Source organism: Alligator mississippiensis, chromosome 4 (assembly GCF_030867095.1).
Source record: "Alligator mississippiensis isolate rAllMis1 chromosome 4, rAllMis1, whole genome shotgun sequence".
NCBI lineage: Eukaryota > Metazoa > Chordata > Crocodylia > Alligatoridae > Alligator > Alligator mississippiensis.
In genome coordinates, this window is record NC_081827.1 from 207,420,091 (window position 1) to 207,444,025 (window position 23,935).

Genomic DNA, 23,935 nt, shown 5'->3' on the forward strand with positions numbered 1-23,935 from the left:
AGCCGCTGACCCCGCGCCTCAATCGCTTCCTGGAGGCAAGGGGCGGGGCGGGAGCGGCGCTGCCACGCGGCACGGCGGGGACATGGCGCTGGCGGTGGCGGTGGCGCTGCAGGCACTCGGGCTCCTGGCGCCCCCCGTGCTGGGGCAGACGCCGGAGCTGGCCGCGGGGCGGGAGGAGGTCAAGATCGAGGTCCTGCACGTCCCCGCCGACTGCAGCCCGCGCAGCAGGAGGGGCGACATGCTCAACGCGCACTACGACGGGTACCTGGCCCGCGGCGGGGCCCGCTTCTACTGCAGGTGAGCGCGGGCGGGCAGGGCAGGCCTGGGGGCCTCGTGCCAACGGTGTAAAGCGGCCCGGCCGGGTTCTGTCCCGGTGCTGCCTCCCTCCCTCGGGCCCCTGCCGCACGCCCAGTGCAGTCGTAACCCTGGAGCGCCTTGAAGCCATGGAAGGAAAATGAGGGGTGAGCCGCAAAACTTCCACAAAAAAAATGTGTTATAATTTAGCGGCTGGTTCCTGTCACGCCACTGATCGAACGTGTGGCCACGTGCACGCTGTCAGCTGGGAACACGGATCAGGGGCCATCTTGCAGCTGGGAGCCCTGTCAGTTGGGGCTGCCAGCTCTGGGGGTGCACCCTGTGTCCCCACAGCTGGGAGCCCAGATCAACTGCCAGGGCTCCCAGCCAGAGCACCACCTGGGGGCTTGCAGCCGCAGGAGCTGGTTACTTGGCAGTGCGGGATGATCATGAGCTCCCCTCTGCACTGGCAGCAAGGAGTGATGGGATCTGATGTGCAATCCCACAGTTACCCATCCTGTCATGCATGTGTGTCATGGCAGGAAGCACCATGGTACGGATCATGCATCGGATCCCATTGCACATCTAGAGGGTCCCTTATAGACATATAATATACATCCCCAGCCAGTTATTTTAAAGCACAAACACCATTGCATGGGGTTCTTTGGGTAGATGTGGTATCTTTTATTAGACCAACTCAGTAGCTGGAAAAATGTTTTTTTCAGGCACAAACACCCATTTTGGGCAGGGCTGAAAGCTTGCAAAGAACTTTTTTCCAACTGTTTACTTGGTATTAAAAGATATCACATCTACTTGTCTGCCTGTGTCCTTAGGCCAACACAGCTACAACCAACAACCCAACAATATTGCATAGCATTTCTGCCAAAGACGCATGTGAAGATGCAGGCCTTGGTTACACAAAGGATTTGTATGCTTTCCTGCATTTAAATCATTCCTTTGAGAGGCTGCTTCTGCTTGAACAGTTTTCTTGTGTAGGCAGGATCTTCTGCAGATGTCTAATTTTGTTCACAGTGTACCAGAGGTAGGTGGTTACGTTTTTTTCCAGGGTGAGGGCCATAATAGGCATCTGCCACCAATAAAGAGGTCTGTATTTGCTGATAAATAACTGGTTTTACTATGCATCAACACATATTAATGCAGAAAACTAAATTTAAAGAATGTTAAAGTCTTTCTAGTATCACCCCTCAGAGCCCAGTGTAGAAACAGCATAGGATAAACTTACCACATTTACACAAATCCAGGACAAGGTTTTTTTTCCCCTGCATTCAACATGGCAGGGGAGGGAGAAGGGGGCTGAAAAAGCCACTTGTCTTGGATTTGCATATAAGGCAGAGATAACAGCTCTGACCCCAAACCTGGAGTTGGAGTCAGAGCCACAGCTGCTGCCCCCACCATCTCTGCCCCACCACTGCTTACCTTCTTGTCCTGGCTTCAGCTCCATCCCAGGTTATGGAGCATGTGCCCGCTCCAGTCCCTGCCTGGCCACACAACAGTGGTGGCTGGTACAGGCCCAGTGCATAGATCCAACATGCAGAATCAAACCCAGTGTGTGACCTGAGACCTGACACACTGGATTAATTGCTTACCTCTCCCAAAAGGTAAGATTTTTTTTTTCTTCAAGCTGTGTAAAAATCAGGGTCTGTATTATTTTCTGGGGTATGCTAGGTGTAAGAAAATAAAGTAGGCTACACCTTTAATCAGAAATCATTCACTTACAGACTCTTTGAACTATAATAGGTTAACCATCAGATTTTTCTTTAGAGACCCAAAATAAATCACTTTTATTACCTGCTTTGTTCTATCTGCACCTACTTATTCTAGCATTGGCATGTCTGCCTTGCAGCATTCCTCCACCGAGATAGCCCAAAACACTTCCTGCCCACCTGCTTCTGCATGTATGCTCTAAATCCAGAAATACACCAGTGATAATGCTCCAGGGTCATCCCCATTAGCTATTCTGAAGGTACCTTATAGGGGAAATCAGATTTGGCCCATAGTGTCTGCCTCATTTGGTCAGACTCAGTGTTCAAGACCCAACCTGTTGTGGGAATGGCCAGGCATCATGCAGATCCTATGTGATCCACAATTTTGCAGCAGAACTACCCTACTGTTGTAGGATTGGAGAAAACTCAAGAAAGAATCATTTCTAAAGCTTTGTTCTTTTAATGTTTTTGTTCTCTATATACAGCTCCTCTGTATGGAGGAGCAATTTTAGCAGTTGATTTTTAGTTAATGATTTACAAACTCCTAAACTCCTATGAAATCTGGGAGACTTGCATACACAACTTAAGATTTGATCCCTAGTTTGCAGTAAATTATACCAGAAAATAACATAGTACCTTAATATATTATTATATTTATCAGAGGTTACAAATTTTTTATTTTGACATACTTTTTAATGTGCCATAATAAAAAGATATATTTAAAATTCAGTAACCACAAGCTTGTAAAAAAATTAAACACTTAATATGTTTAAATTAATTAATTGATAGTTTTTCTTTCTAAAATGGAATTGTACTGAAATACTAATATTTTTCATTAAGTATTTGAATATTGTTCCTTTTTTACTGTATATTTATTAAAAGCTTTTGTGTTTTGTGTTTTTTCCCTCTTATTTAGTCGGACACAAAATGAAGGCCATCCAAAATGGTTTGTTCTTGGTGTTGGACAAGTAATAAAAGGATTAGATATTGGTATGATGAATATGTGTCCTGGAGAAAAACGGAAAGTTACAATTCCACCATCATTAGCGTATGGAGAGCAAGGATATGGTAAAAAAAAAAAAAAAAAACCTTAATTTTTAAAATTCATGATTTTATTCTTTCTGCCTTATTGCTGCCTATCTACAAATATCAAAGAAAGCAAAAGTTGCCATTAATTTTAAGACCGGCCATTCAGGACATGTCCAGACAAGCACACATGCAGTTTGTGGCATCTCAAAAGCTTTTGAGGCACTACAAAATGCATGCAGCACACCTGAAACAGTTCTCCATGCTACATTTGGCATTGAGCCAAAATTAAATCCTGGTATCTAAAAAAAAAAGTGTTTAAAAAAAATAGAAGGGTGGTGCCTGTGGGTGCAGCATGTGTTGCCCAAAACTAGAGCCTGGCCAGCCAGAGCTACACTTTGGCTACCAGCCAGGCTCTGCATACCAGCATCATTGCCACTGAAGCCCCAGGAGGGCCCCAGGTGCTGGCCCCACATCCTGCCCTACCCCATCCAGGGTAATTTGCCATGCGCCAGAGCACACATACAGGGGCATTCCCCAGGGACAACTAAAAGCAGCACAACTACGTGCTGCTGCTATTTCTCCAGGGAAATTCACGTGCGCATTCCTCTGTACGTGCCCCCAGTCTTTCCACTTTATAGCTAAAACTACAGGGTCTGATCGTACAAACTTTTATTCAGCATGAGTAGTCCATACATATACACACAATCTAAATAAAGTGAATTGCTCACGTGCATGAGGCCTTCCCACGTGGGTAAAGATATACAGAAATGAATGTATAAGAATGAATTCATGCTAATGCCTTTCCTGTGCTAGCCCTGAACTTTTGTGATAGGAGCACTGCAATTGGCAGCAGGGCCTTCCATGGTCTCCTGGCTGGGCTTTGCTAATTTTCCATCCTTGAGTAGGGTTTTCTTAATCCTATCTTCTGTCTCCACCACAAAAGGGTATATACAGCTACTCTCCCTTGCCTCTAGACAGCAACTGTATGCGAGAGAGAGAGAGTGTGCCTGTTGTGTGGAATCACTGTTACAAATTTACATAACATAGATAACAATTCCTTACAGTTTAGATTATAATATGAATTATTTTTTTTAAAAAGACGAGTTTCTTAAAACTGTTGCTTTATAGAAAGTTTTGGACTTCAGTTATCTGTTTGTGAGGGTACCAGAGATTGCCTTATTCTGAGCTCAATAAATATTTAATATTGTTGTTACCTTTTTTTCTTGCTATATAACATTCACATTTAACTACTGTTATTTAGGCATTGCCAAAATGGTCCTTTAATAAAATCTTGTTCCTTGTATGCAAAGCCATATGAAATTCTGTAGACACTTGGAATTAATATTTGTTTGGCAAAGTGTCTAGGTACTAATTTAACAGCTAGTTGCATCAGCCATTGTAATAATTATTATGGTTGCTATCATTCCACTGAATGCAGAAAAGAAAACTTTGAATTTATTACATGTATGTATGTAATTTAAAAGACATGCATAGGTTGACTAAGGACTTGGAGCTTTATCATGAAGTGTTTCAACTGATGGACAGTATTGTAATGTATGTTTTTGTAATCCAACTTCAACTATGAATGAGGTGCATTGATTAAATACACTGATGTTGTCCCATGCCAAAATTCCATTAACCAGCTGTATCCTTAATGAAATAGCATTGAACCCAGTGCAGTTACACTATAATTGGCTTATTCACTGTAAGTCGTGAGCACATCTTGTCATAATGAGAAATTGCTGTTACAAAAGCAGATCCTTAAATCTAATATTAGATGTAACTATTTGTTCCTAGGCAATGCTTGAAGAAAGTCTTTTTTTTCCCCACAACAATTTTGTTCTGTCTCACCGTACTCCTGCATGCCGGGGAAGATGCCTGCCTAACTTTGAATTAGACAAGATGCATGTGGCTTTCTTAGGTCTTTATGTATCTTTTCCTCTGGTATGTATAATTCTTTTAATTACCTGCACAGAGGTCTATAACTTTGTATCCTATATTTATAAATGTCAGCTGACCTGTTGCATATGTGTCTGTGCAATAAATATTCAAGATTTTTACACATTTGAAACAATTTGTTGCAAAAAGTCTAAAGCCTGTCATTATCTTTTATTATAGACAACTTGAGTGAGAAATTCCGGTAATATTAGTAATTGTCCTCTACTCTTCAAAAAGAATGCTTTACCTTTTTCTTCAGCTCAATAGGATGTGTTGAAGCTCAGAAATAGATACTGACAAGTTTCTGATTATTATCATTAGCATTAGGTCAGCAAGTATATAAGTAGGATCTAGTATGATTCCATATTAACTGCATGCTGCATGGTTAGCCATTAAAAGTTTTTTGCCTTAAGTTTAGATCTCAGTGATCTGGTCTTCTTGTTTGTCTATCACTTTTTAACCCCCTTTTGGCCAGAAGCATGATACAATGACGTATCGTTGTAACTATTATTTTCTTTATATCTTTGATACCAGAAGATGCTTTGACATAGAAATGTTTGAGCTCACTTTCCTTCCCTCCTTTAGGATTGAACAGATCATTCTATAGCTCTCTTAAACATGGTGATCTGATGACTTGGATGCTGAATACTTGACCATTTGTTTTGCCATAACTACTTTTCAAAATGGTTACGTATTTTGACTCTCTGGATTTTTTGTGCGACTATTGCTTAACAGTAGATGCAATTAGGTAGCAAACCTTTTTTGCAGAACTTAGTAACCTTTATAACCTGTTCTGTTTCCTTGTCAAACAAAGAAGATATATAAACATGGCTCCATTATAGCAGATATTGATTTTAAATTTAAAAAAATTGAAGGGCATGAATGTAATTAATTTCTCAATGATGACATATCATTGAATGACATATAACAGCATGAGGATTTCAAAAGAAGGCTCATGGGTATGAATTGTGTACACATTTTGTTTCAAAACTTCCCTTTAAAGAGGGAAATAGTATATATTTTTATTAGAATTTTATTCAGGTTTTAAACAAATTGGAGTACTGCACTATTACCCTGTTCCTATGGATGAATAGAGATACAAGTGTATTTACCAGTAATGTGATCTTTAACCTTTCTGTGAATCCTAAAATTCTTTTGTGTTCCTAGCACAAGCCAAGATTCCACCAAATGCAACGTTGATCTTTGATATTGAACTGTATGCAGTACATAAAGGACCACGGAGTGTTGAAGCTTTTCAACAGATAGACATAGATAATGACAAAAAACTCTCTCAAGATGAGGTAAAATGCCTTAACTACTTTGGAAGATACCACTTTAATAGAAAAAAAGATGCGTTATCCCTATATAAACTACCTTGGTATCTACTTATCAGTTTGGGTATGCCCACACAGTCCTGCCTTGTGCTGCATAATCATATCCTTTGATAAATATAAAGCTGCATCCGAGATTTGCCAGGGTACAAACTGCGGTGACCAGAGCTTGGGTAGGCTTGTTTTCAAGCAAACTAGCTTGTTTTACTCACAGCATAGCTTTGGAAGCACAGAGCTCAGTATTTGTGCTACAACTCTTCAATTCTTGATCTGTGTATTGGAACTACCAACAAAAGTGAAATATTTAGGATTGGGATATTTATGCATGATAGACTGGTCAGACAGACCAAATTGTTTAAAGGTATTTGTCATTTATGACTCATTATATACTATTAATCCATATTGATAAAGAGGAGGTATGTGAGAAGGTAGACATTTTAATGCATTTTTTATACGATTGCTTAATATTTTGGTCTTTTGGCATAATTTTCTATAGCTTCAAATGTGAGAACTTCTAGCTCAAATGTAAAATTACATTTGTGGTGTGAATGCCTGCCAGGTTTTATCAAGGTGGACTCAAAAATCAACTCAGTTTGATATGTTTTCATTTTTTTCAGATAAGCCAGTATTTAAAACGGGAATTTGCCAGAGATGGTAAAAAGCGTGATCCTTCAGATCATGATATTATTTTAACTGATATATTCAAGAAGAATGACCATGATGGAGATGGCTTCATATCTGCCAAGGAGTACAATGTCTACCAACACGATGAACTATAGTAAATTATTTATAAAATCTCTTGGCTGCTTTCTGCACACTAAATTCAAGGATTTTTTACAATGAACATTCTTTTTGTCCCTTTTTTTTTTTTTTTTTTACATTTTTGTTGTGGTAATTTTCTAATAGCTCTTAAGATTTTTAAAACCTTGCCATTAACACTTCGGTAAAGAATGTGATGCATTTACAAAAGAAATAAAATTGGAAAATGTCATAGTCTGTGTTGCACAATCCTTAACTCGGATATAAAACATTATGATTATTCTAGACATTACTTAACTAAAATTATCCTCTGATCTACAGTACCAATTCTCACTCAAACTGAGCAGGGTGCTGATCAAACCCATTATTCCCTTTGTATCAGATACAGAGAGGATTCAATGGTAGGCCACTCACAGGAAAGATGGGTTTGTAATTTAGCTGCAGCAGAAACACTTTCCTATACCCCTCAAACTCCTAAAGAGATAGAGAAAGCTCACGAAAACTTACTTAGAATTATTAGTTTATTTTGGCTCTAGTTAAAAAAACTTAATTGCTGGCCAAGGCAATTACAGTAATACAACCCTAGATGCTGATTTTGAGGGGCTGTAGAATGGTGGCAGCCACCACTACAACTTACAACACAGAAACTTCTTGTTATACCTCTAAGAAATTGAATAATGTTTGCCTGGGAAGTTAAGTTCTGACAGGCTGAGATGTGACCAACCATGGCTGTTTAAACATGGTGCCCTGCAGGCTTCTAGCCCAGGTTCCCCAAAGACAATGGACAAAAATAAATCTTGATAGATTTAACAGGTCAGTGATAGAATTACAGATTGTGAGATGAAGTGTGCTTGTCATAATCATGTTAATGCTTCTAGAAGAAAACCCTCAAGATCAAAACATTAAAATTGACACTGTCACTAGAATTCTATGAATGCACAAAGATTTTTTAAAACAATTTACAATAACTTATACAATGTAAACATAATTGTACATATTTAAAGTATACTGTTAACAGTAAGTGAAAATTCAATTTTTAACAAAATGAGTGGATCATTCTTTACACTTTTTAAAATACATTAAATTGCAAAATGAACTAAGGTTCAGTACCTCAAAGCAGACATCTACTTTTCTAATTTGTTGTGCAATACAGAGGGAGTGGGAGTATTATATTATTTAATATAAACATAATTAACTCCGTGAACCTGATTCTTGCTTCTCTTACACTGGAAAAGTGTAGTGTAGTAACAGTTATGGTTGCTATGCAAGTCATAAATTCAAATATTCTAACTCTTGTTTTTCATTATCAGCAAAACAAATATTTTTTCCTTTCATTTATAAAGAAAAAGACATTGCTGTTTATTTGACTGTGTAATGGTTTTCAACCTGTGGTCTGTGGACCCCCAGAGGCTTGCAGGCTATGTTTAAAGGGTCTGCCAAAGAGAATTACGTTCAATTGAAAGTATGTGAATACCCACATTTAGAAACTTAGAGAGGTCCACCCCTCCATTCAAAATTTTTTAGGGATCCACAAATGAAAAAAAAGTTTGAAAAACACTGCTTTAGGTAAAATATGAAATTTAAAGCTTCAACCAAAACTGGTAGGGCTAGCAAGAAACAGAAAACCTACCACACCTTTTTTTCAAGGGAAGCAGGAATAAAAATTTTAATCTCCCACTTAATTTATAATGACATTAAGAGAGACATAAACACTTTTGACAGCTATTCTGGACAGCAGTGCCAGTTCCCAGTGTTCTGAATTACACTCTGCAGTGCCCTCTAGTGTATGTACTCCCAATAATGCAAACTACTGTAAGTTGTGATGTTAGGCTCTCTAGGTCAGGAGTCAGCAACCTGTGGCCTGCAGAACTGATTTTGGCAGCATTTGGTGGCAGGGGCTCTCCCTCTTGCACACTACAGTCAGCTACCTGCGCCTCCAGTGGAGGGGGCTATGCCTTTACCTGGCTGCAGTCAAGCAGCACAGATTCTGGTGGAAGGGGCTTTCATCATGCCACACTGAACAGCTCAGCAGAGAGAAGTAGCAGCAACAGCTGGGTCCTAATGCCTGCCTTTCTCTGATCCAGGCTGAGTCATTCCAGTATCCCCCACAGAAAATGCTGCCAAATTCCTATTCTAGGTAACAGAACTTCAGACATGAAATCTAAAAGGATTGATGTGATACATTATTGTTAGTGATATAAATTATCGCTACATTATTTTTACCTGCATACATCAAAAACATTCAAGTCAATAGCCAGTCTAACTCAGAATAAAGCAGATGCAAGTTATCCAAGTTATGCAAAATGTGCGCTAGCTGGTTGTCAGAGTTAATATAGTCAGAATAAAGACATATGGTAATCACATCCTGATATGAAACCCATATCCTCAGCTATGATCCTTTTCAGTTTTCTCCTTTATAAAAGAAACCTTAAACTGAGCTAACCTCCAATGTGTTTTTAATCTGATACTTCGATTAAACATTTATGACAACACTAAATATTTAACAGATTTTCTCATTTTACCATCATACCCTGATGTAGTTAAGAAAATATCTTTACAAAGAAGAGCAAATTTTGTAAGTCCATTTCAAAATATAAGAAGCTAAAAATTGCTATTTTCCGATTCAGTTTAAAAGTACATGGACTAGTTACCATGGATGATGAAATGAGAAAGTGCTAGGAAAATGAAAAGCAGTGATATTTAAAAAAAAAAACAAACCTACGTGCTAAACTAATTAATATAATTAGCTGTATGTGTAAAATAAAACATCACTTGAAAATAGAAAGTAGTATACTAAAACATTTTGCACTTTTAATGCTTTACTAAGTCACTTTTGGAAAGTTTGTGGCACAGTTATACCTAAGTCTATAACAATAGGCACTGTCACAGATAATTTATCTCACCCTTCTGTGCCAGAGGTCAAAGCAGGGCACAGCATGCAGTCGTACATACTTTTGTCCATGAAAAGAACACTCGAGACATCCATAGACTGTCTCCCTTTTAGAGTGACCCATGCCACAAAGGACACATGGACCTTTTGGGATGTTGTTATTAAGTAAATTCACTCGGATATGAGACCCTTCTCTGAGATAGCTTGTAGAGACATCAGTCATGCTTGCAGCTTTTTCATAATAATCTGTTAAAAGCTCCTCCAAGTAATCATCTGAGTTAGCAACAGTCTCCAATACCCACTTATCTGAAAAAGAATGCACACAAAAATACCAGTGACTTGTCTGCATGTTACGAACTCTCTATGCCACACCATGAAATAACTGGACCATGAAACCACATTTGAGAAACCAATTTCAAGGAAGTAAATGGCTTTCCATTTTCAGCTCACATTTGACATTCCTATGCATCTCTTTTTTCATCAATTATTTTTCCCATCAGAAATTCCTGAGGTATGATCTGCAGGAGGCTTATTTTATTACTGTTGAAATCACATTCTTGCAAAGTGTAATTTCTTACAAAAGTTTGGAAATACTCCCTTACTTAGATTACAGAGGTTGGGAATTGGGAGACAGATGGTCCTTCAGCTAAACTAGTTAGAGAGACTAAAAGACTAGAGAGGCTTGCCTGCTGCTCCACAAATAACACTTAGTTTTTTGTTTTCGTTCATGTGCGCCTGTATTGAACCCAGTGATCACTACACCTTAGAGGCTGCTATTTCCCACAGCTGATCAGAGCAACAGAGGCCTTTTTAATTTGCACTACATTTAGCTTGTCCCCAAGAAACCCCTGTGATCAAAGAGGAGACAATAAAGCCACCTCTGCAAAGGCCACCATTAGAAACAGTTATTACTGCACCACCACATTTACATTTACCCTTGCACTTGTAGGTTCCCCCATACTTAGAATGAGAAAAATGTGGCCTGAACCTCTACTCACTTAAGCAAATGGCAGTGTTCCAAGTGACTTTATTTACCCTTACAGGCAGTCCTCGCACTTACAGCAGGTTACATTCCTGGGAAAAGGTGCTGGAAGTTGAAACGAGTCGAATCTGATTTTCCCATAGAAACGATGTTCTAGTAGGGGGTTATGTTCCTGAACAAGGGCCTGATGCCCAACTTTTTATAGAAATGACTATAAACACCATATTTAAATCAACTATTTAGTCAACTATAAATGATATACATTATGCAGTACAAAGCTTTCTAAAGTGTACTGTATATAAATCTATTAAACAGGGCAATACAGTAACTAATCACAGAATTTTATTTAATCAGAAGGTGAATCACCATCAGGGTCATGGAATTCAGAAGGGCTTCTTTGGGGAGACTTGGGGCCACTTGATGGCTTTTTGAGAAACTGATCCAGGGATGTTCGTTTTGCTGCCCTCTTTTTCTCATTGTAAATATCCCTGTAGTGTCATATGTGTGAAGATCCAGCGCCCTAAGTAATAATATGAGTGTAAATGGTGGAGTACCGCAAGTGGGAATCGCCGTAAGTCAAAGCACCATAAATTGAGGACTGCCTGTACTGGATAGTACTGAAGTAAATCTAACTACTTAGGATGGAGAATGTGAAGTCTTTGATTGTATCAACTGTACTGCTTGTTAAAATTTTGGTTTCATATCGTTGGAGAGAGAAAATCTACAACCATGGATACAACATTTCCTTATCAATTCAGGATTGCTTCTTCCAAAACATGTTTTAGTATATTTAATTGATAAATAGTTTATATTTACAAGCTCATTTTATATATCATCCTTGGAGGTTTGATAACAATACTGTCTGTAAGTTGTAAAAATATAAATAGGTTAACAAACTAAAATGTTGCCATTGTATAATATTAGTTTATATATACACACACACACACACATACATACACATATATATTTTAATACTTAATGATGGTTTTCATGATAATATTACTAATGTTTCTTAAAGGTATAATTATTTTAAACCAAATTGTTTCAATTTATAGCTTAAGATTTTTGCAATTATTTTAATAGACTTTTATCTTAGTGCATATTTTAAGTTTAAATTATTTTTTGCTTAGGTATTTTGAGTTCTTGAACTTGCACACTAAGCCAACCCCCGCCCCCCCCCCAAAATCCCAAACCCCAAAACATGCACTTAATATATTAATTAGCGAACTTGAACAAAAACATCATACTTCGACGGAACAGATTACTCCTTAATTTGCTCATTGAAAATGATCCAGATTGCTCTTTTTCAAATCCGCCTTTGGAAACTGGAGTGACACAAAATTCTGTATATATATATAAAAAAAAAAGACTTTTTGGAAGGATGAAATTCAAAAGTATTCTATTTCAAAGCACAGTACAAAATCTTCTTTACTTTACAACAGGTATTATAAAGCTAACAAAATGCTTAAGATTAAATTCAGCTTTTCTACTGGACATTCTGCTTGGCTTTAACTGTTAGAAATGCTAATGTAAAGCAAACATGTACAAATGCTAGTATATTAAATGAGATGCAACAAATAGACCCAGTAAAGTGGTAATTATTGGAGTAAAGTGGTAACTATTTATTTTATTATTTTTTAATGGTTTAGAATGACCTTTGGGTTCGGAATTTCCAAATTAAAGGGCTGGGTAGTCAGTATCCCATTAATGGACTGCTTTACATTTGAAGAAGGAATAAAGCCACAGTCCCATTTGCAACTAAAAATGGAAATTCATACACAAGTGAGCTTTTAAAGTATAAATAAATAAAGTTTCTAGCAAAAATAGCTGTAGTAAAAACTAAGCAAACTGATATGCATTTTACTGGATTTACCAGTCACTTTAAAGTATCATGCTACCAGCTCTCAATCATCTGAGTTGAAGACTATCTCTGCTCCTTAATGATGAAAATATAAATCAACATTGTTGACTGGTGATCATTTTAGCAAAAAAAAAAAAAAAAAAAAAAAAATCATCGATGCTAGTACATTTATGTACAGTTACAAATCAAGTTGATAGGCATTCCAAAACTGAGATTTACATTGTACTTGATACCAAAATGAATATCCAATAATACTGTACTGGTTGCATTACTTCTTTTAATTTTTAATTCAATAATTATACCTAGTTTTGAATGTACTTAGTCATAACAGAAATACAAATATGCCACATAAATCAGAATCAATGGGCTTCAAAATTTAGAGGGCTTCCATTACAGAATTTATGTCTAAGGTATTGCAAAGAACTTCTGTAACAAGTGAATAGTAGTACATGAATATACTGAAATAAACATTACCTCAGTGAGTTTCTCTCTTCTCTTTTATTTCGTGTTTTAAAGACAGTCTAAACAAAATGTGCTCACTAATGCTCTGATTTAAAAAGGTATTTAGATATCCAAATCATTAGAACTTAAGTTTCAAAATACCTTTATGGATCTGGCCTTAAAAACCTATGCCTGCAAATATGAAATGAACTGAAGTTTTGCAACTGACTTTACTAAGCACAGGAACAAGCCCTAAAACTGAATTGCAGGTAGTTTTCAAAGCATCCTGACTGACAGAATGGTTCCCACCTAACTATAGTCCTAGGCTGAAATACAGAGCACTGGAAAATAAAGGAAACAGACATTTTAACTTTTCTATAGATGGAAAGTTATAGCTATGTGCATTAATTTTCTTTATTTGTGTTGAGTAAATGTTTTGTTTATTTTGTTACAATTTTTAATCATTTGCCTCTAACAATAATTGTTGCCCCAACCTATCCTGTCCTATACATAACCGTGATTCATGAGACTATTTTTAATTGTTTTGGTGCTAATTAAAATGAAAGTCCCAGGCTGGAAAACCATTGTTTGTTTAGAAGTTCTGTTCTGTTCTGTTTTGTTTTGTTGGTGGGGGCACCACGTTCTTCTTTTATGCAGAAGTGGATCAGATGACCCTGAGATGCCTAGACAAACCTGAAAAATTATATGTTGACATATGGAAGTATCTGCTGTATGTAACCATTAAAATATTGTTTTAATATTTTTAAGCTTACATTTAAAATGCACATCTTAGTTAATTTTGTGAAATCTTTTACAAAATAAATCAAACTCCAATACTTTTTGCATGTATTTTAGAAAAAAATTGTTTTGGAACTAGGCCTTATGACATCAATCAGCATGTGCATAAACATTTATGGGATTGAGGCTTGGGTATGCCAACTCTCAGAGCAAGAACTGTTTGAAAGTCTAACATCTATAGCTAATAGTAATAATTATAATACAGGCCACTTACCAAAATTACCATCCAAATGAATATAAAGTTCAAATACACTAAATGCAATGGTTGTGTGTGCTGGAAAAACGATAGCTTTGTCCCGTACTTTATAATTCTGGTCTTCGATAATGTGAAACTAAGATTAAAAAAAGAAATATATTAAAAGAAAAATATTTTAAACTGAGATTATATTACAACTATATGAAAAAAATTCAGCAGCAGAAACTTTTTTGAAACAAGATCAAGTTCAATCTCTAAAGAAATTTTATCAATGCTGATCAGTATACTAATGGAATCCTTTCTGTTCTACACTTCACTACTGTTTGATGAAGAGAAAACAAGCTAATTTCCAATCTGGGCATAGAAACATAGGTTTTGTGCCTGATACATAAACATTAGTGATTATCAAATCTCGAAGGATTATTGGTTCATTTCGATTTGGATGAGCAATCCAAAATATTCAACTCCCCAGTCTAACTCATGGCAGTTGACAGAAAATGCCATGAGTTAGACAGATCCTCCTGACACAACAGACATTAGCTGTTAGGTCAGGAGGGTGAGGGATCCTGCTCCAATTTGGAGCTGATCCAGGGAGAGAGACTACGTCTCTGAAGCGTCTTCCTCTAGCTCCACCCCCCACCCCACCCCCTGTCCTTGGTGCTTTTTCAGGGAGGGAGGGGAAGAAGGCAAGGGAGGGAGGTCCGTTCTGGGGTTTCCTCAGCCTGTGCTGGAGTTGGGGGATAAGTGGATTGGAGCTCCCCAACTCAAGGGGGCTCCAATCCACCCGCCCCATCCTCCAGCACCATCTGGGCAACCCTCAAAATTAGCTCCCTCTACTCCCTTCACCCCCTCACTTTCTGAAAATAGTGCTAGGAGCAGGGCTGGGCTGTATCAGCTCAGCCCTGCTCCCAGCATACAGAGACAATGGGGGTACTTTCACCTTCCTTTGGCATTCAAAAATAGCTCTTTTAAGTTTTCAAAAGAGGTTTAACATTTACAAGAGCATAGGGATGTGTGGAAACAACATTCCATTTAAAAATGATCCCAGGGCTGGCTTCTGATAACATGTTTTTTCAAATGCAAAGCTGTGGTATTTCCCACCTCCTTTCTCCAGAAAGACAGTAATACACCACCTACTTCTAAATCTCTTTTCTTCCTACCTTTTCAACTCTAATTTTTATGCCTTAATAGGACCCCAGCACTGTGGTTCCTACTCCCTGAACCCTCAAACTCAGTGTGCTGATCTTGAGCCCAAATGTGCCATCTTTCTTAGTGAATTTGCTTTGCTTTTTGTTGATGATAGTGTTACAGACTGTATTTCCTATTCTATAGCATTATAGTAGGCTCCCTTTTAATGAGAAATAGCATTTACATTTATATTCAGGCCTAATTAACCAGCAATGGGGACTACACAAGTAAAGGTGACTTACTGTGTTCATTATGAATGGCTACCAAGTAATTTCTAAGGAATATTTCTGGGACAAATATCGGATTTGGTTAGACTTAACTTAGGCTATGTCTATATGGCTTCCTTCCATATCCTGAGTTTGATACTGACAAAATAAGCCCTACCCACTCACTCACACTCAGGTGCATCAGAGATGAACTATTAGCAGTGTAGATGGGTTAGGAGCAAATGGTTCCAACAACTCAGAACAGATCACCATGGCCCTTGCCAGCACCACCATCATGTCTCCTTCCTTCCTTTCATTTTTAGTGATCTGTCCTCTTCTCTCATACAGAATCTGACTTGGAAGCATGTTTTCTAATTGAAGACCACATTCATATTTTTATACAGATGATATAATTGTGGTACAAAGCCAATACTAATTGAACAGAGCTAAAATCCTGACAGTATTAAAGTTAATGGGAGTTTTGCTCTTCATAAGGCCAGAATGACACTCAAAGATCCTAACAGCGTTGTAGTAATTACACTCCACAAAAAAAAAAAACCCAAAACCCCCCAGAAGAAACAGAGGACCATATCATTTACATCAATGCAACTCCAATGACTTCTATTAAAATTGCTCTGGGTTTATACCAGTGTAAACTCAGTAAAAATCTGGCAACAAACAACTACAAAAAGAATTCTACTGTATTCTCTTTAGTGAGATACATCTGTCAAACATATTTACCCTCATTGTTTCCCCACGCATTCCAGCATGGACAGATAATGAGCATTGCCGTGTTGTTCTAATACTTTCCATTACCACACACAGAACTTCCTTCCTACTTTGTCTTGCCTGACGGACGAGGCAATGATCAAAGTTAATTTTTCTAAAATAAACAGAAAGAATCCATACATAATCAGCAAATTAAACAACATCTAATAAAATCAGACATTATAAACTAGATCTGAATAACTTGCACTGTACAGTTTAAAAAATGCTAAGTGAGGAGGTCTCTGGAATGTGAGTGTTGATTTTCAGTAAGTCTTGGAAGACTAGGAATTTTCAATTGAAATGGAAGAAAGATAGCAAGTATGTCAATACTAAAAAAAGGCTAAAACAAATAACTCAAGGAGTTGTACACCTGTCACTTTGACCTTAACCATGGGCAAAATAATGGAACTCCTGATATAGGACTCTTAATAAAGAATTAAAGAAGAGTATTGTAATTAATATCAATCAACATGAATTTATGGAAAACAGATCTAATACGATAACTGTTTTGAACAGATTACATGCTTGATTGGTAATGAAAATATTATTAATACAGTATACTAAGACTTCTGAAAGGTATTTGATCTGATACCACACAGTATTTTGATTATGAAACTAGAATTATGCAAAATAAATATGGTACATGTTAAATTAGTAAAAACTGCATAACGGATAGATCTCAAAACAGAAGTATAAACGGGAAATGATCATCAAATACATATGTTTCTAGTGAGTCTTGCAAGATTTGGTTATTAGCCCTAAGGTTTTTAAACTTGTATTACTAAACTGGAAAAAATAATTATTGATAAAATGTACATAAATTTAAGGAGCAGTAAATACTGAGCAGGACAGACCACTGATATTGAGGGATCTAAATTGCTTGGGAAAGTAGGTCATGCAAACCATTTCCATTTTACTATGGCCAAATGTCACATGTCTAGGAAGTCACATGTCTAGGAACAAGAATGCAAGCCATACTTACAGGATGCAAGGACTCCATCCTGGAAAGCAGTAATTCTAGAAAGACAACTTTCAAGGTGGATAATCAGTTGACCGTGAGCTTCCAATGGGAAGCTATGGCCAAAAGAGTTAATACAATCCTTGGTTGTATAAACAGAGGAATATAAATTGAGAGCAGAGAGGATATATTACTTCTGTGTTTGGCACTGGTGCCCCAATTTTATGAACAGTGCAGTCAGTTCCAGCATCCACAATTAAAGAAGGATGATGAAAAATTGGAGGGGATTCAGAGAAGAACCTTAAGAGTGATTAGAAACATTCTTCATAGTAAAATACTGAAGGAGTTAATGTATTTAGCTTATCAAAGTGAAGGTTAAGGGGGAGATTTGATTACATTCCATAAATATCTACATAAAGAAATGATCTTTGGTAGCATATGGCTGATCTAACAAATAAAAATGTAACAAGATCCAGAAGCTTGTATAGCTTCTGACTGGAATCAGAAGCTATATGAGTCTGTTCAAAATAAAGTGCCAATGTTTAACAGTGATAGTAAATGGAATAAATTATCAATGTTTGTGCCAGATTCTTGATCACTGGACATTTTAAAATCAATATTGGATATTTGCCTAAAGATATATATTAATTCAAACAGGGATTGATTCAGGAAAGTCCCGACATTTGTGCTATGTAGATGGTTAGAACTGCTGATCATAGTGGTCCCTTCTGACCTTATAATCCAAGCATTTATTAAGGGTCTGATAGCAATTTTTTTTCTTTAACTTCTTCAATAAAAAGCATACTATTATATTAATGGAATATGAAACAAGACTGCAATGAAATTTCCTGTAATCTAATTATAGAGTCAGATAGGCTAAGTATATAAAAAAGTACTACTAACCTAGTCGTAAGTTCTTTAAGCAAAGTTGGTACTTCAACCTCATGTTTGGTCACTATGCCAAATGAAGCTTTAACTGCAACAGAATCTGATCCATCAATATTGACCCCGACATCATTCATTATCTGATTTCCTCGTTTACCATTCAGAGAAAGATCTGATTTGTCCTCATAGTTCAACAACTGATAGGATGAAACACCTGAGGAAAAGAGGATATTTTCTGGTTTGGAAAACACTTTCATGTCCAGGTACAATATGATAAAGTAGAAATCCTCAGGTTATAAACAGAATAATATCTAAATATGCAGGCACCAAATGGATGAGAATTATGTCAGTAATATAAGGGAGTTTGACAGTCACTAGTTTTATCAAAACAAAATTAAATGAAAGAACAGGGTGCATCACTCTCACAATACCAAGTACTGACATTAATTCCTTTGCAATGAAATACAAACAAATAGAGGAAGCTAATCAATAATGATTATTTTCAGTGACGACATGTAGGGGGGTGCACATGCACCCCCTGAGAGCACTGGTGCACCCCCTGAAAGTGAGCGTTCCCCGCTTAGGTGATGGGCAGAGGGGGCAGGTGGGAGTGCTGCCCCCCTCCCCGAGAGCGCCAGCCAGGGAGTGGGGTGCCAGGAGAAGCACCCCTGGCATTTCTGGGCATGCCCCTGGCACTTCCAGGTCAGCATAATTGGCCACGAGAACACCTTCCCCCGGTCAGCACAATCAACTACAGGGGGACCCCTTCCCCGTCGCTTACTGGCTGCTGTGGGGACAAGTGCCCTCCTGACTCAGGAGGCACCAGTTGCCCATGATTATATTATCATCTATTTTTATCCATAAATGTAACAGTACTTTATTGAATTGAAGATTATGTCTCATCTGCATTTGTAAAGGGAGAACTTTAAGTACAAAGGAAGTGACTTGTTCAAATTCACACGATATGTCAATGTCTAACCCAAAAACAAAACCTAGTCTCTATACACTTAACCTAGTGCTATATCTACAGAATATGTTGCCCTCCTCATAGCGTTTTTCATGGAGGCTCATGATAGTTTTTTCCCGTTGTAATTTTTGCACTATCTTAGTTGCTGTGAAGTCCCATGTAATACTATCCAAAGTAAAATTTATTCTAATAAGTTCTGAATTTTTCAGTAGCAGCAATAGAGTTGAATTTGTAATACAAAGAACTGATGGTAACATACCATATGTGCTTCCTGGCCCTTGTCACTTGATAGAAGTTAGAATCCACTTGATCCATTTTTGAAAAAGTAGCAAACTATAAAGCAAACCAAGTCTAACTTCCTTGAAATTTTGCATAAACATGGATCTTACAATAAAGTAGGGAATTTCCTTTATTTTCTATCCCCAATAAGTATTTTTAAGTAATATTTTCCTAGTTATATATAAGGTATTTTTTCTGATAGACTGACTGGGAAAAAAAGAACCTACTAAGATCAAAATTTTATGCCTAAGGCCCAGAATCTCAAATGAGTGAGATAAGTGAGGCATCTAAAAGCCTTTGAGGGTCTGGGGTTAAATCTATATATCTGTTAATTAAAACCTTGTAGTCTACCAGATAGAGTGACATTTTAAGGTTATCGAGATCAAATCTTTCAGTTAAATTTTCTATAAAATGTTTTATATGTGTTCTCATAAGGCTAAATGGATTGTACCCATACATATCAGTCATCAATACATATATCTGTCATCAAAAATACATCTTTGTCAAACAAAATTAGAAAACAAATTTTAAAATTCTTAATATAAATCAAAGTAAATTCTTTTCATGACATCTCACCCTTACTTTAAAAAGTATCCAAGTGTCCTCAATTTTTTCAAAGGCTTACAAGTCTTTTGCAACTTTAACTCATACAAATAATCCAACTGACTTTCTCATCAGTATAAGGATTTATCAGTGTACTGATGAATATATTACTCATCAGTATAAGGATTTAACACTTATTTTTCTGTCAATTTTCCTTGTAATCCTGAAATATAATTTTTTTCCTATAGCTATTTCCCCTTGCATGTGAATTCATTGGTTGTCTTACTAGGTTGTTTATTAAGGCTAAGGTTCTAAAATTGATTTGACTTTTTTATTTTAGAATATAAAGCAACACTATAGATAGCTGTTAGTTATGTGGCTCTATGAGGGAGAATATAGGCACTATAGTCAAAATGTATACGTGCTATGACAGTGTCTCCTTAAGACTTATTAAACTTTATATCTAGAAGCAATTACACTTCTTAAATGTCTGCATAAAATTAATGAAAAATAAAAATGAATAAAAAGAAATGAATTATAATTTTATAAGATCTTATATAAAAAGGATTTAATCAGATCAGTATTGGTAAGTTCTTGCCCCTGTGCTGAGCTCTACTAACTGAGGCAATACAAGCATTCATTCATATAAACCAACTGTAGGATTGAGGCTAGTATTTTTTGTCACTAGTAAATACTACTGAATATGTGTATTTATAAAGTCTATAAGGAATAATGGAACTTTAGGTAAGTCATAGACAAGATATATTAATGTATTTGTGGGGACTCTTCTGTAATCATACTTTGTAAACAAACGTAAGGTTAAATTACACTTTAATTTTATTAATACATTAAATGGAGTTTTAAACTCATTTTTGGAAACTTTAGATATTTAGTCCATTTCATTGGGCTGACTGTGGTGCCTTCCTTTAGACACCTAGTAATCATAGAAGTTCAGCTTTAACTTTTTATTAAAGTCCAACAATGTTTATAATTTACTCCTCCAGTCCATGAGTTTATTACATAACTCATTAAGGCAATTGTCTGGTAAATATACCAATACAGCCTCATGTTATTTATGATTTCCACATATTACTATAGTTCTACATGTACTGCAAAATATTATTTTATAGGATTTAAAGGAGGACAGAAAACGTACCTGAAGAAATTTCTCTCTCTCCCTGAAGAATGTCTTTTAAGGTGAAAGGCGTTGAAGCAAATTTAGATTTTTTTGAAAGAAAACACGTTCTCTTCTTAATAACAAGGCTCAAAGGTTGGTATTTGTCAGCTTCACTGAGACTGGGAACAGGAATTAATCTCCCTCCATCATCAACCTGCTTAACAAAATTTTTGGTAGCAGCAGCAAACATATTATGGTAGCAGTAATAAAAAAGCACTGTATCACCTGCAATTTCCAGATCTCATACCCATGTTAAAATCCTTTTGTAATGATATTGTAAATTAATTAGCCTGCGGCTAAACCTAATGTTAAACTTTGTTGTAAAGCTAGGTATGCTTTACTTGGAGAAGAGAATCAATAATGGCTTAACAAGCCAGCTTCCAGTGTATTGTTCAAGAACTCTCTCAACTTCCTTCAATTATGTCATCTAATCCAGTATACTGAATAATATATTAACTGTGTAAACTGATAGGGAAATGATTGCCTTTTCTTTAGTAGCTGACAACTATTATTTGAAAATCATGATAACTTTCAAGTAAAAAGACGCTTCTGAATTCTTTTTCTTGGGTTTGCAATGATAATGACATATTGACTGTTTGTGCCTGCCATACAGTGTGAGTCTGAAGTGCTTACCAAAAACAGGCTGTGCAATCTAAATTCATCTCAGCAGGCCTCCTGAGTTACAGAGCCATGAAGGCTGTTATCTCATCTAAGGGAGTATTTCCTTTCAGTAGTAGTTGCATAATAGATGGGTACAGAACTCAGCCCAGACAGAATAAAATGTTCTCTTGGTCCTTCAAACCTTCCTTTGCTGAAGTATAGATGAGACTTTACCTACAGCTGTGGGGCTTTTACTGTGTGTGACCTCTTTCTTGGGGTGAGGAAGAGAGATTTTGTTTTGTATATAATGGTTTTGCCAGGGATACTTTACTGGAATTTACAGACTTCCTTGCTAGGCATGTGCATTTGGAGGGGGAGGTTCCAGTATGTATATTATTTTCTGTTCTTAAAGGGAAAGGATATTGCAAAGTATTTTATCTCTGCCTCAGTGTGTGTGTTTTATTGCATGTATTTGGAGCATTTTGATATTTCTGGGTATTTTGCCTTATTTTGACACATTTTCCTAGAAATGTGTGTGGAGGGAGGGGAGGATTTGCTAGTAGCTCAGTGTTTCTGCAGAGTGGGACATAACATTTTATTGTCTGTCTGGGGCATTATCTTTATCATACAACACTTTTCTCCCAAGGTGGGGACGGGGGGCATTTGTGTACAAAGGAAGATACTGTACATGGCTCTACCCACAAGAGCTAGTTCTGTGCGTGTCTGCATGTGTGGTATGTAAGAATGGAATTGCTGTACATTACTCTCTCCCAAAGGGAGTCTTGTGTGCATGCAACTGCCACACAACAAGGGTAGCAAGCTCACACCAGGTTGCAGGTCAGGATCAGCCCTCAGTACAGGCTAGATCTGTTGGGCCAGTAGCAGCTGAGGTGGATCTGGGGTAGGTGGTGTCGGTCTGGCAGCCCCTGCTCACCCCTTCCTGCTTAGGAGCCCTGAATTCTGCAGCAGGTCATACCCCGCAATCCCTCACTGCTGGTAGCCTACTAGACTAGGTGGGCTGGATCCATCCCACAGGCAGGATCTCCCTCCCTTACAGTGCCCTCCCCAAGGAGGGGAACGTGTTGGTATGTGGATCACCTTGGGAAGCCCTCTCCCCAGGGAGGGGTCTTCTACCTGTGCACGTGGGACCTATTGCCACACAACTCTATCTGTGGGGACGATCCTATGTGGGTGCCTGTGGTGTGTATTAGTCTTTTCATGAGTGGAAGCACCTATGCCCTGGTGGAGGGGGTGCTGTACCTCACTCTCTCCCCTAAGGGAGTTTTCAGGGGGATCCTGTGCACTCTCCCCTACATGACAGGGTGGAGGGGAAGGATCCCCTATGTGACACTTTACCTCAGGCAGCTGATGCAGCCTTTGTGGGGGGAGGGGGCACAAGGGGCAAGAGCTCAGAGCCCATCTGCTCACAGTACAGGTAACTCATACAGGGAACACCGGGGGGGGCGGGGGGGCATATGCCCCCCACCCCGAGATTGGCTGACGTCAGTGTTGGCTTCTATGGATGGTCACCGCTTGCCACTGCTGCCACTGGCTTCTGCCGCTTGCCACCCCCCCCCTACCCCCAGCTTCTGCAGGCGGTCACCAATCACCATCCCTCCACCACCGCTGCAGCCCACAAATTGTGCCCCCCCCCGCCCCCAGTCTTGGGAGGCACCAGTCGTTCTTGGCTCACAGACACCTGTTCTTACCCTCAGAAGTGCTGGGGACCCCATCCAGCTTTCGACAGTGCTGCTGGCCAGTTAGGAAACGGAGGAGGGGGGCAGGGGAGATGTAGTTCACTTCCAAAACAAGATGAGCACAATGTTTCTAGGCCTGCGCATGTGCATGTGTGAGCAGTCCTTGCTTGAGGTCCCCGTTCCTGCGGCAGGGCGTGATTACAGAAGTGTCCTAGTAAATACATCAGTAGATTCTGCCCATGAGTTCTTTAAAGCTCTGTTATGCCTTGTAGACATGATAAATCTGCATGTCCATTTAACTGGAGGGTCCCAGCCAGTATCCTTGATGCCTGGAAAACAATGGTACCAAAGTTACCCTCTGATATTTTTGTTTTACCCATTCCTTACCAATAAATATATACCTGCAAAACAGCCACCTCTAATA

General features: G+C 38.1%; 2 protein-coding genes across 2 annotated transcripts; one reads left to right on the top strand and one right to left on the bottom strand.

Moving 5' to 3' along the window:
• Positions 1–47: 47 nt before the first annotated feature.
• On the top strand, positions 48–7,307 carry FKBP7 (FKBP prolyl isomerase 7). The gene is made up of 4 exons (XM_019480257.2): positions 48–297; positions 2,935–3,086; positions 6,153–6,286; positions 6,934–7,307. Exons 1-4 carry the CDS (start codon positions 83–85, stop codon positions 7,093–7,095), a joined length of 663 nt encoding a protein of 220 aa, XP_019335802.1. The 5' UTR covers positions 48–82; the 3' UTR covers positions 7,096–7,307.
• Positions 7,308–9,861: 2,554 nt separating this feature from the next.
• PJVK (pejvakin) lies at positions 9,862–23,031 on the bottom strand. The gene is made up of 6 exons (XM_059727245.1): positions 21,194–23,031; positions 18,267–18,462; positions 16,379–16,520; positions 14,262–14,379; positions 12,195–12,290; positions 9,862–10,271 (listed from the first exon to the last, which is right to left on the bottom strand). The coding sequence occupies exons 1-6, from the start codon at positions 21,402–21,404 to the stop codon at positions 9,970–9,972; spliced, it is 1,065 nt and encodes a 354-aa protein (XP_059583228.1). The 5' UTR covers positions 21,405–23,031; the 3' UTR covers positions 9,862–9,969.
• Positions 23,032–23,935: the final 904 nt, after the last annotated feature.

Excerpts from the sequence above, each read along its gene's own strand:
- PJVK (XM_059727245.1), bottom strand. The coding sequence starts at position 21,404 with ATGTTTGCTGCTGCTACCAAAAATTTTGTTAAGCAGGTTGATGATGGA. Across the intron at positions 16,521-18,266 it reads CTTAAAGAACTTACGACTAG|AAAAATTAACTTTGATCATT; the intron begins GTTAGTAGTACT and ends TGTTTATTTTAG. Across the intron at positions 14,380-16,378 it reads TGCGTGGGGAAACAATGAGG|TTTCACATTATCGAAGACCA; the intron begins GTAAATATGTTT and ends TTTTAATCTTAG.
- FKBP7 (XM_019480257.2), top strand. The coding sequence starts at position 83 with ATGGCGCTGGCGGTGGCGGTGGCGCTGCAGGCACTCGGGCTCCTGGCG. Across the intron at positions 298-2,934 it reads GGGGCCCGCTTCTACTGCAG|TCGGACACAAAATGAAGGCC; the intron begins GTGAGCGCGGGC and ends CCTCTTATTTAG. Across the intron at positions 6,287-6,933 it reads AAAAACTCTCTCAAGATGAG|ATAAGCCAGTATTTAAAACG; the intron begins GTAAAATGCCTT and ends CATTTTTTTCAG.